This window comes from Lonchura striata, chromosome 7 (assembly GCF_046129695.1).
Source record: "Lonchura striata isolate bLonStr1 chromosome 7, bLonStr1.mat, whole genome shotgun sequence".
Classification (NCBI taxonomy): Eukaryota; Metazoa; Chordata; class Aves; order Passeriformes; family Estrildidae; genus Lonchura; species Lonchura striata.
This window is the reverse complement of record NC_134609.1, coordinates 17,048,485-17,061,883: the sequence shown is the minus strand read 5'-3', so window position 1 is coordinate 17,061,883 and position 13,399 is coordinate 17,048,485. Positions and strand designations below refer to the sequence as shown.

General features: G+C 41.2%; 1 protein-coding gene across 2 annotated transcripts in view; it reads left to right on the top strand.

Moving 5' to 3' along the window:
- The window catches only part of EXOC6 (exocyst complex component 6), an 87,201-nt gene extending 73,953 nt beyond the window's left edge, over positions 1–13,248 (top strand). For both annotated transcript variants that reach the window (XM_077784642.1, XM_077784641.1), the window contains exons 21-22: positions 11,203–11,315; positions 12,117–13,248. In XM_077784642.1, the coding sequence (XP_077640768.1) occupies positions 11,203–11,315; positions 12,117–12,249 (246 nt within the window). In that variant the 3' untranslated portion in view covers positions 12,250–13,248. The remainder of the gene's footprint in view (positions 1–11,202; positions 11,316–12,116) is intronic.
- The last annotated feature ends 151 nt before the right edge of the window (positions 13,249–13,399 follow it).

Here is a 13,399-nt window from a genome sequence, read left to right as displayed (position 1 = left end):
CATCTGCTATAAAGGGTGGTTATGCAGCCATACCCTGAGTGAACTACTTTAGAAGAAATAATTATTTGTTTACAGTAAACTTATGATGGCCACATCTGTAAGTATTTGTGCCTTATGGATTGCACTGGATTTTGGTTTCTGGATGTGAACAAAGTTATGTTGTTTTGTGGCCTGTTATGTCTTGAATGTCAGTGGCTTTTCACATATTCTAGCTCAGCACCCAAGATCAGCTGAGATACTTTATTGACCAGTTGCTGTATTTTTATGTGCTTTCTGCAGAAGCATTTCAGAGAGATGCCTTGTATATAAAATTCTAAGTGTTCTACTGGCTACCTAAGAGAAGAATCTGGCACACCATGGCTGTAATTTTTTACCTAGATGTGCAGCTTTTGAGAAATGCACAGATGCTAAAAGAAAGTTGTGAATTAAAAAAATAATTACTCTGTTGTGTTAAACTAAACTATTTCCCCTTGCCTGCTTTAGAACCTCAGGTTATCTCAGTGGAAATGATGTGATTCATAGTATACACTGTAGATCATGGACTTCCGTGGAGATTTAATTGCTGCAGATTCAAGAGTGCTCATAAACCTTATTGACCTGAGGTACATCCTCCTGTTAAGTTGAATCAATCTCTGTAGCAATGTAATTTCAGCATACTTCATAGATGTAATTTTGTCTGGTGTTTTTTCCAAGTCAGAATATGACAAGAAATGACTGGAGAGTTGGGAGAGGGAAATGCCCTGTTCACTGAATCCCAAGTTCCCAGCAGTGCCTGCACTGGCCATGTCCTGGGTGTGTTCTTGAGCTGCAGCTTCACACAAAGAGCTGAAGTCTTCTCTTCCTCCGTAAGCACACAGCTGATGCCGTGGAGCTGTGCCACGCTCACTTGTCTTCCCATAGGCATCAGTTTGCATTTGCACACCAGCGCTGTGTGTCTAAAGCTCCTTCCTTCAATCCTAGAAGTGACTGGACTGAAATTGAAACTTGGAGTTGTATACTTGGGCAGACCACTGCAGATGATTAGTTCTAGGGTACAGCAGCCTGACTGTCTAGATTAGATGTGTGTGTATATGAGGACAGTTTTGGGGTAGTTAGAACCAGCATTTGTCAGATAGTGACTTTGTATGGTATTGTGTATATACATACTTGTAAGACTGCAGGCATCTGGAGTTACTCTTATGGATAGTGCTAAATATTAAATGTGATAGATGGGACAAGAGTGTTCAATTCCAGAACACAGTATGGAAGTGGAAGTGAGTGTATTTTGTGTTTGAATTTTATTCTAGTTACACCAGATTAGATTAATTGAAATTATACCCACCTCTAAACCAGAGAAAGTGATTAAAATTTAACTTTAGATTTTGAACTTATAAATTACATTTTCATAGTGAATCATTTCAGGTGGATTTTTACAGGAAGGATTGAGACTTATGATACAGTTTTAATCCCCAATAAGCTTATTTTAGGATAGTGTGCCTCATCATATGCTATTTATGCCATTATTTCATAGACAAATGAATGGTTTAAAGCAAACCTGTTATGAGTCTAGTGAAAATAAAAAAGAAGTGCCTATAGAAAGTTAAAGATAAAATAAACTAAACTATAAAATTTCTTTTTGGTAGATATCAATATTTAAGTACTACTGGCAAATCTGTGTTTAAAAAAACAACCAGAAGCCAAGTGAAAATTCCAGCTGAGATTTAACTCTGCTATATTAAATGCTTCATAATTTGAACAGTTGAAATTGTGTTTTCAAAGTCTCGTTCAGGTGAGAGGCAGGTGGCCTGTTTTGGGGGGTTGCACTTGTCACCCCGTGTGCTGTTTGAGCATGTACACCTCTGTGTCAGGAGCTCAAAACCAGAAAAAATGGTGAATGACCTGACCATTGCATAATATGCAATTTTTAATCCACACAAATTTTGCCATTGACATAGTTTTATGCTTTGTCTAAAGGGACTTTGTGTACGGACTAACACGCTTGACAGGAGCAATTTGGCCGGAGCCCTGTGCCCTCTGGAGCCTGACTGTCTGCCAGGTTCCTGCTTTTCAAACTCTTCTCTGCTTCTGGACTCAAAAGATGGTTCTTTTGCTACTAGTCCAGCTTATTCTTTAATGATGAAGAACAACACACTTCATAATAAACATTTTCACTGTAATTAAACAAATCTTCTTTGAAGAGGTATTACTTGTTGCCATACTGGGTGTTTCATAGGGCCTAGCTATTTATATTTGTCTCAGAAACTACTTTTCCGTGTCTTCAGATGTTACATCTTGGGCTGCTTGAAGTTTAATGGGATTTGTAAAAATTATACGTTGCGAGTGTTTTTTCTGATTATGGTAACAGCAACAAGGTTGTTCACATGGCTTCAACAGCAAGTATTCTGTTTTTTAGGTAGGTCTAAGTTCATTTGAAGTGTCAATAAAAAAAAAAAAAAATCATGATTGTAACAAGACCAGGCATTTCTCAAAGTGTACCACAAGGTCCAGATTTTAGGAAATAATTCTGTCCTTTGCAAGGATTTTTTCTTATAAAAGATATATGAACACAAATAACTTCTGTTTTCTCTTAGGATAGCAACAAATCCCAATGGTTCAGCTGTCATAACATTATACATTGTACATTAATGAATGTGTTGAAGATTGTATCCCAACATTCAAGACAGTGACAGATAAAATTTCACTTTTAAATTTGAAACAGATGGCAGCATTTAAATACTAAATTATTTCATTCTTGTGAACATTTAGATGTCCCAAATATAGACACAATTTCTAAATGTATGGTGCTTAAGAGAAAAAATCAGGTTTTAATGCAGTGGCTTAAAAACGGAAAGACACTGCCTTTCTAACACAGACTCTCCTTCCTTTGAAAATCCAGGGCTCAGTTTTCAAAGCATTGTCTAGGAATTTAGCCTGCGACCCCCATTGACACTAATGGGAATTGCATAGCTAAGTCCCCATAACATCACTTTGAAAATCCATTTGTTGTACCAATTCAGAAAAATAGCATAAACTACGGGGAGACAGTCACAGATCAAGAGAGCAATGTACACTTTGAAATACAAGACCAATGTGCGTTACTCCAGTTATGCGATCAATAGAGGGGATTCTGAAATTCACCACATTCACAAAATAAGTCACCAGGTCTAAATAAAACAAAATATTTTGGCAAGTGGCAGGCAGACTTGCTAACCAGGCTAACAAGATGTTTGTCAGCAGTAATGAACACCTACTGATTAAGTGATAATTGTGTTTGGTTGGTATGGTGTTTTTCTACAGTTAGCAAACTGTCTTTTTTTCTTTCAAGCTAGACTTGGGTATCTACATTTTAAGTAGTTCTGTTCTTTTGCAACCAAGAAATGCTCAGAGTAAACAAGACTTGTCTTTGTCCAGTTTTGATTCTGATCCTGGTCCTTTATGTTTTGTTTTCCAATTTCGTAAGCGCTCTCATGGTGTGCATGCTTTAATTAACAGGAGTATAACTTAGTGAATAATGATGGTGTTATCTTCATGGTCATGTAGACAGTTTTTGTTGGAAATAAGTGTATACCTGTGTAACATATATTCATATATACTTGTGCGTGAAACCTAAGCAAAGATTTAAAAAGCATTGATGTTGTTGTGTAGCTGTGTTACTGCAGTGCCTATGAGTCCCAGTCATGGACCATGGCCCCATTATGCTGGGCAGAATATAAATAAGTGTTTTAACAAAAGAAAGACAGTGCTGCCTCAGAGTTCCCAAAGCAATGAGATTATAGCTCCACTGAAAGGTTAACGTTATGTCAGAGATTATGAAATAGCAACAATTCTGGTTGACAGGCTTCTTTTTGGGTCCTGAAACCCATTTGTCCTTAAAACAAAGCAGGGTAGGTTGGTACAGTGTGAGCTCCTTGGAGTAGGAAATGTTGAGGACTGAACATTTGTGAGAAGCTTTTGTGAGTTTACTGTGTTAAAAATGAAAAAGTCACCTTCATGTTTGGTGTTTGTTAGCTCCAAGGCCCAATAAAAGTAGAAATAATGAAATACTAATGTGTTTGCTCTGTCTTTATCTTAGGGACTGAAATGATACATAGCTAGCAATAGTCTTTTTTTTTTCCTATGCCAAAAGCCATGCATCCTCCAGGAAAAAATTGTAATGTTACTTCTGTGTTCTTTCCTAAGAAAAGATTGGGTGTAGCTTGCAGTTTTTTATGCTTGGCACTATTCATTTCCCAGAAGAGTTCACCGTATTCTAGGCTTTGGGTTTTTTTAATTAAAGAGGTCAAAATCCATTATATCAAAATTTCAAAGAATTTACCAATTAGCTGTAGTCTGTGATGCCCAGCAGGTGGCTTTTATACTATTAAAGGGAGATTGTTTCCATCTCTGATCAAAGCAAAAGCAAAACAAAAGAAAATATAGAATATTTTGCTGTACACAGTGCAAACCACATGCTGTGTAAATTATGTGAAAACTGTACGTGAGAGACTATACAGTCATCCCACTTCCAGAAAAAGTTCTATATATTTTTACACTGGTCCTCACGAGGATTTCAATGGTAATGTCTAAGTCTGTTTAGATTACTGATTAGCTGAGAAGGTTAGACAGCTTGCTATTTCCTAAAATGAAGACTTTAGCATTTTTCTTATTTAAAAGTAAAAGTAAAAATGCACAATTAAGTAGGTAATGAATTTACTAGAAGGGAAATTAGAAACAGCTGAGTATGCTGGAATGTTTAAGATGCAAAAAAATTCCAATTTGCACTTTTCAATGAATCTAAACTTCCACGATTTTTGCCTACTTAAAAGAATGTTTGTGACCTTTTGACCCTTTTGTTATCCCTTACTTAGAAAGGCCTTTATTCTGTAAGACTTAGGTATAAAAAAATAAAAAGAGCATTAATGGCGTAACAGTCCTTTCTGATCACCCTGTGTAAGATGTTTATGCAAAGTGTCAATAGAAGCAATTGGCCTAACAGTGTGACAACCTGCTTTGCTTGGAAATGGGCTAATCTCCTGTTTGGGTTATCCAGAGGTCAGGTAAGGATTTCTTTTTTCGCACTCCCCGTAGTGCATGGGTACATAACCTGCAAACACTACAGGGCAGAAATCAGAAGCAATTGAGCCCAAGGATGCCACAAAGCATTTTTAGTTAATCCTGACCAGTTTGCTTTTCCTGATTTTTTTTCCCTCTGCCTTCTTTTAGTTTTTCTGTTCTTGGTCCCATCCCAGAGAGTCTGAGTGTATAACACATAACGATGACAGAGATTCTACCAATTTCATTATCTGCTGCTTCACTGTGTTGGGTTTGGTTTTTTTGTGTTTTTTTTTTTTTTTTTCCTCAAACAGGCATCATCCCACTCTTTTTTGAAGTTCACGTGGAAACCTACTTTAAATCTCAGTTTTTGAGGGCTGCCCCCTTTGCCCTGTCACAGCAGGCTGGAACTCAATAAGAGCTCAGGCAAGCGTAGCGGGCCGGGCAATGGGCCTTGGCGGGCTGCACGCTGTGAACTCCTGCCTCACTGAATCAGCTTCTGTGTGTTTTTATAACTGCCTTTTTTTTCCCTGTTAATTATGCCCCAAGGCTGTGGAAAGACAGCATTTATCTGTTTCAACAGACTAAGCAGCAAGTGTTCTGACATGTTTATCAGGCAAATTGTACCTGACAAAAGGTAATTACACATGCAATCAAGTCTAGAAGTAACTGGGTGATTAGGGGTTAATAAACTGTTTCGCATAAGAAATCTTCAGCTTGTGAGCAAGGAGAGTGAGCCAGAACTGACATAACATGACACTGATATAGTAAAAGAATTACTTTTCTTTGGATGGAATATTTGACTTTACTGAAAGATAAGTAGGAAATTAAGTGTACAACTCAGTTTTATCTCCAGCTCCTGAATCACTGGTGCCATTTGTACAACCAAAACTATTTGCTGATGCTCCTGCTGCTTAAGAAGAGATTCCAACTTGCACCATTCCAACTTGTACTAAGCTACCTTTATAATTTACAATTAGGATTTTTGTAGTATAACCAGCACAGTGTCTAATGGACACTGGCCCCATTTCCTTATGTCTCCTCCTTCTGTTGCTGTGCTCAGTCTGTGCATAGCTATTTCCCAAAGTTGCCTTCTCTTCCAAGATTATTCCTGACAGTTGCCCAAAAGTAAAAAGGAAAGGGCATCTGTATGATATCTGAGGATGTGACAAGAGGCCCAAATGTCATTGAAAGGGCCGGATGGTCGATTCCAGCAGTTCCCAGTGCACAAAATTCTCACGTAATTACAAGATGGCCTAAATACAGGACTATGGCTGAGCTGCTCTGAACTTTAGGTAATGCAATACAGAGCTTTAGTGAGTAATGATATTCAAACACGGCCATATCACCTAGATCTTGGGGAGAACGCTAGAGTACTAACTTTGAAGAATAGGTGCAAGTACCCTATTTGAAATCAGAATTCTGTCCCTAGAAGTTTAAGATCTTTGACTCTCATATCATCAATATTATAATGTTTTGTCTTAACTGATCCTATTAGCTAGCAAGGTCTTCCAATAGGAGCTCTTTTAACTAAGGCATAGTTTAGTATCTTTTAAAATAAGTCTTCCAATTAAAAATAGCATTGTTACCTGTATAATGTCAGAAATTACTATAAACTTTTACGTAAGTGCACTTATATAAACACCTTTTCTTTTCCAAGTGATGTTTATTTCTACAGAGAGACCTAATGTTAGACATAAAAGGCATTTAGAAAATATCTGCACATGAAGGGAAAATTACAAAATCAAAGCACTGTAAAGCATAATTCAAAATAAAAGTGCAATACAGCAACCAGAGGCTTAAGTTACCTATAATGTTAGAAGTATATGTATGACTAATAATTTAATTGTTTGGGAAAGCAACACTGTTGCACGTTCAGTACAAGAAACATGCTGCTCTCTGATCATCAGCCTTATGATTCCAAGTTGATGGATGAAGGTTCCCCTTATATCACACCTTTAGAAGAAGCAAAATCCTCTAAATAAGGTGGAAGTGTAGGATGTATCTTGTAAATATAAATAGACAATTTATAGAATGTTCTGTGTGGTACACAGGAAAGGCTAAAACTTGTTCTTTTTTTTTTTTCTTCCACAGTGACTCAGGCACACATACATCTCTGCAAATTGTTCCTAGTCAGAAAGGAATAATTGCTCCTTGCTCCTAGGGAAGCATATTCTGCTTCATTATAAAATACTTGGGTATAGTATTGCCTGTCTGAGCTTATTCTTATTTTTCATGGTTATTATGGGATAAAGAGCACAGCAGCGCCATTGTTCTTGGGTAGCAGAGTAAATATATTTAGTTTATTTGGTGCTTCACATGTTTTGGCTACATGATAAGCTGGTTCTGACTGAACACCCTTGGGTGGTTCCTTATGTGGGGCTGCAATTGCCTTTCTGTCTGAGGTTTTTTCCACACATGTTAACTTAAGAAAGATGCATGTGCAAAAGGAACATTTTTCCTATTGTAATTTTAAGGCAAGCTGGGCACAGTCTAACCTTAAAGGAGTTGCAGCCAGTAGCACCGGTATGATGTGATACACTCTGTGGCCTTTGATTTTAGAGGCTGGGAAATGCTTATTGCCAGGACCTACTGTTTGCCTGTATTTATCTTTGACAGTGTATGCCACTGTGGGACATTCCTTGTTAGACAATACGTCTCATTTTCATTTATTATCTCAGTAATAGTGAAAGCTTTAATAGGTAAAATAGTAGTAGGGACATGTTGCTTTAACTTGGCCTTGATTTGATCCTAGATGCTGCAGTAAAAACTACTGTCACAGAACCAGCAAACTGTCCTGTGCTTCATGTACATCATATGCCTGAGACAGTCCCCCTTTTTCTGTATCAGGGAGAGGAATTAAAATTATTAATTTAAATAGGGCATGCATTTGTGTAGCAGAAGATGGTGTAAATCAGAAAGGAACAGAGCAGCAGAAATTGAAACAGATTGGTGAGTTAACACCTCTGCATTGTTGCTGGACTGAGGGTGATTTTGGTGTTGCATTGTGCTCAAGTGAAGCTTTGCATGAATGGATTGAAGTTAATTCCCACCACCCATGTGGTGGTCCTGGGGCCAGTGTGTCATTTCTGCTAGACTGTCCTCTCTGCCAACCTGCTCCCCTCAGAGCGCCTGCATTGGGCTGTGCATCCACCGAGCCTGGGTGCCAGGGCAGGTGCAGGTGATAGGAGTGGCCAGGACACAGATCCCAAGAGCTGCACACCGGGCAGCTCTTGCCCACCCCACAGCACGCAGTACTTGCGGTCAAAGCCCACTGCATGCAGCAGTGTGCCACGGTGAGAACTGCGCCTGGGAGTGGGACAAAACGCACAATCCATAATCGTGCACAGCAGCAGTCTGGTCTCCAGCAGTGTCTGCAGCTCCCTGCCACATTTAATCCAGATCCAGGACATGATTGTCATACTGCAGCCCCTGAACAGATTGACAGAAGGAGGGAAGGGGGCTGTGACTGAGTGACATGTGTCATTTGATTGCATGCCTGGGCCTTTGAGCTACCAGCCATGTGTCATGACAACTGCTTGAACTTAAAGAGATTTATTAGCATGAAGTTGGTTGCGTGCAGCTCTTTGACCATGCATGGAGCAGGGAAGAAGCTCTGGGTACATCACCTTTGCCAATAGTGTCTCTTTGGGTGTTCATTCTTTAGGGCCAGGACTGTCTTGGAGTGCACAGAATATGCTTCGTGTTATGTGTGACATTTTTTTACCTCGTGTTGAGAAACAGCAGGCTTCATGGTCTGTTCAGAGCCCTCCATGCTTACCTGTGTTTGGCCAGGTGACAAATGAGGTGTAATCTTCCAGTCATCACTATCACTGAGATTTCCCAGAGCCATGTCACAATCAATTGAGTCAGCCATTGAAAGCATCATATGAAACTCACTCCTGCAGTATTGTCAGGGAAGTTTCTTTGAACTTGTCAGCACTGTAATTGTGTCAGTCATCAATGGCTTTGGGCTGCACATTGCTAGCAGGATACCTTTAGATACCTTTCACCCATGTGAGCTTCAGGGTTGTTTAGGATTTACCCAGAATCCTCAATTTTAATGGTACAATAGGGATAAGAAATGAAATCTTTCACTTCTTACTCACTGAATACAACTGCAGGAGCATTGGTCCATCCTTAAGGACCACGTCCCATGTGGAACCCATGACAAGTAGCACTGTAAGTAGCAGTAAGTTATTAATCACCAGATTATGTAGTTTGGGTTCCTGACAGCTTTATCCTCACATCTTGTCTTGTGCATCTGCCTGTCCTGTCTTTCCATTCTTTTGGTTGTGCTTTAAAATACTCTTTTTTTTTTTAGCACAACTCTTTTGGTTGTGCTAAAAAATAAGGACTGGGCACCACAAACTGTGTAACATGGGTAATAACAAGTGATGAGTAACATGCAGTAGCAACTGAAGCTGTGAGTTTCACAACTGAGTTACCAAGCCTTCCCAAGTCTGTTTGAATGGTGACTGAAGGCATGTTCTCAGCAACTCAGTAAAATTGGTAGGTTCCATCTTGAGAATGGGCTTTGTGGGAAAGAACTGTTTGAATTTAACCTTGGTGGTTATCATGGATATCTAGTCAGCAGAGAGTAAAGTTGCCTCATTGGACTTTAGATCCTTTCACCCCTGTGAGATAGTTAAATGTAAAATGTAATTGTTGCTGAGGTTTGAAAGGGTCCCTAAAGGTCTTTGGGATGACAGAGCAGTGGGTGTGCCAGAGGTCCGTTATAATGCCAGGAAATGTTGCTACCTAGTCCTTAAAGATTACACTACCAATAAGGAAGGAGTAATTAATTAGAAAATTACGTGTTTAAATTAGACACTATTTTTGAAAGTGACATAAAAAAGTGGTTTAGAAGTGGAAAAATTTGCAAAATAGAGGCATAGGAATGTGAAGCTGGGAAGGTTGGATGTATGCTTTTATTCTGTAAATGAATTGGTGTTATGATTTTGGGCATGAGCATTACTGGACTCCTCTGACAGTTTATCAGGATGAGAAGTTTGAGTAAGACAAGTGGGGTGTAGCCTGAGAAGTCAGAAGAGAGGGCATCTGCTCCACTTCTGCCTGTGGGAGCAGGGGCTGCTACTGTTGTGTCCCAGCTCTAACAGCTCTGGTCTGGCTTAGCAGAAGCAAATGATTGAAGTGAACAGTTCTTCCTTGAGATAGAAAAATGGTGTGACTTGCAGTTGTCTATTACATTTTTTCAAGTGGTTTTGCTACACAAAATCCTGTTCCAGCCCACCTTTCCAGCATTACCGATTCAGCAGGGCTCTAGGTTACACTGAGGACCCAGCTCAGTGGAGCAGCCACGGGCACTGCGGGCGAAGTGTTGTTAATGGTTCCCAACGCTTTTTTTAACAGTAGGTTTGGCTAACACGGGGCAGCCTGAGAACAAGCCCTTGTTAGCCCTCAGCAGCAGGACAAGGCCAGGCACCAGACGCAGGGGGAAGCTGGGGCGCCCCGCCGTTGACGTCAATGGCAGTGGGGCCCACTGGCCCGCAGGTAGCCGTGGGAAAGGCATCCCCGAGCGGGGCTGCCTGTGCCCTGGCAGCCTGGGCAGGGTGCCCAGCGGTGCCTGGCCTGCACCCGGTGATGGTGGAGGGGGAATTAGGCTTTCAGGGCTGTGAGGGCGCTGGCTGCTGGAGGTTTGGCATTGCATCTGATTGTAAAAGCAGGCTGGTTTATTGTTGAACAGCAGCTCTCAGATTGTGAGTCCAAGACCTGATTTGAAACTGCAGCCAAGTGTAGTACTGTGCTTGGAGACTTTTTGTTCCTCCAGTGATGTATTTGGGTTTGTTTGGGCCAGAAGTGTGCCCAGGGCCTGGCTCTGAGTTTCAGGGGTCACTCATAATGGAGACTGCAGCTAGGAGGCCAGGAGGTGTTAATTCACTTTAGTTTGACTACCTGAACCTCGTTTAAATTAGTGTGAGAAGCAGCAGACACGAGCATCCCTGTCTTGCTCCCCACGGTAAAGCAAGTTCCTAAATACTGAAGTGTGAAGCCATTAGCATCCCCTCCTGGGGCCAAACCCGCACAGCCGAACACGGAGGGAGGTGAGGGACGTTAAAGAAAGAAATGGGCAGGTGAAGGGGGGGTGATGGCTGGGCTGGGCGCGGGGATGCGCCCGGCCTCTCTCCGCAGAGCCTCCCCGCACTCCCTCACCCGCCTCTCCCCCCGCAGCTCCTGGACCTCTTCATGGTGTGGGACTGGTCCACCTACCTGGCTGACTACGGGCAGGCCACCTCCAAGTACCTGCGGGTCAACCCCAGCACGGCCCTCACGCTGCTGGAGAAGTAAGTGCGGGAGCAGCCGGCGCGGGGAGCGGAGCGGCGCCGGAGCCGCCCTGCCGGGAGCGGCGGGGCCGGGCCGCGGGAGCGGCCGGCGGTGCCGGGGTTGCCGCTCCGCGAAGGGACGCGCTGAGCTTCGGCCGTGCTGAAGCCGATGCGAGCGCTTCGGGCGGCCTGGCGGGCGGGCACGGCACGCTACCGGCAGCCCGGTACCAGCCTGCTTGTAAAAACCGCATCAAATCACGTTGCGGTTTAAATATGCTTTCTAACAATGTTTTCTCTCCTCTCCTGCCTGCGATGAAAATGTCTTTTGCAGAGTTCACAGAGGGTATGTATCGCCTATATTGTTACAAAATATTGTTTCTGTAACTTACTTAATTTCCCGAATTTCGTTTTTATATCCGTTGGTGTGGGAAATCAGCAATATAGATGCCCATTATTGACGGTGAACAAAATTCACCCATTCGCCGAGTCTGAATTTACCATGGAAGCAGATGATACTAACGGGTTTTCTGACTTGCTTCTCTCTTAAGGCAATTAGTAGGATCAGGGTCCAGCTGAAGGGGTACTTGCTTAATACTTACAGGTTATTTGTGAAGTAGTATTTGTTGAAACGAACACATTATGTATTTCTGCATTGCAGAAGTTTAATTTAAAAACACAGAGTGAACAGGTTTTGTAATCTTTCAGTTCTTATTAGCAGAAGGATCCAAAGAAGAACAGTAGTAAACCAACCTAAATATTCGGATTTTTCCTTTTCAATTTACGTTTCTAATGTGTTTGTCATTTGCTTTTTTATTTCTCTAGAATGAAAGACTCCAGCAAAAAGAACAACATTTTTGCTCAGTTCAGGAAGAATGACCGTGACAAGCAGAAGCTAATAGAGACTGTAGTAAAGCAACTTAGGAGTTTAGTAAATGGTATGTCCCAGCACACATAGGCCTCTTAAATTGACAGAATCTCATCACACCAAGAGGTGCTTCTTATCCACTATTTCTACTAAGCAAATGGCGATACCAGTTAGGGCTTTTGTTTAACCGAGAAAAGGAAAAATGCAGTAGATAGATTGTACATGTAGTCTTCAACAAACAATTCTTTGTACGTATTTTTAATGGGTCGAATACTATTTTGTATATTGTAAACAAATGGTGAAAAATAAGGTTGTACAATAAAAACCAGCTCAATCGTATTGTACATGGAACTGCTGAACTGTAAATATGTTATTTAAATATCTGCAGATATGGTGTCCAAAATTTTGCTCTGAGTAGGAATTATTTTAGAAATTATCTCTTAGTTGCTGTTTTCTGGTTGAATCCTAATTTAATGGTTTTAAGCATTGAGATACTTGTGTTTCAGATGCTGCTTACTGTTTTCCTGCATTAAATGTATATTAGCCCTAAAGTGATTTGACATAATTTTGTATACCAGGTTTTGTAGTCTGGAGGTATGAAAAGGTCTTCTGATTTTTAGTACCTTTGAAAACTACCTGAGAACTAGACTTGATACTATTTAGCATTAGGACTTACAGGCTTTGTTCTCCGAAAGGGTTTAATCTTGAGGTTGTGAATGTAAATAATAATTTGATTTCTTTATAATGTGACATGTTGTTTCGTTTTGGTTTTGTTCCTCAGGGTTGCTATTTCTAACTGTACTTTTGTAAGATCTCGGGTTCTTTATCCCAGGTTGCAGTAAGGAATAGGTTTGCCGCTGTTGGTTTCGTGCCGCATCTGTTTGTTAGTTCGCGCTTTCTCCTGCCAGCCCCATCCCAACGATTAGCATTTTGTCCCACTACCGGTCTCTTTGCACTGTCCCCTCTGGCTGTTTTAGACACTAAGAGAATGTCTAACAAATACAAACCAAATGGAACGTGTAAAAATAATGTACATTTTCGCTGTATTTTTAAGTTATTGACGGTCTAAATACAGTAATATAAACCTCACCCATATTCCTGTTTAATTTCACACACCGAAACACACCTCGGAGCTGGTTTGGCGGGACCCGTGCAGGTCCCGACTCACCGGTGATTCACGGCGGGTGCGGGCCGGGGATCCGCGCGGCCCCGGCGGCGGGTGCGGGCCGGGAGCGCTGCA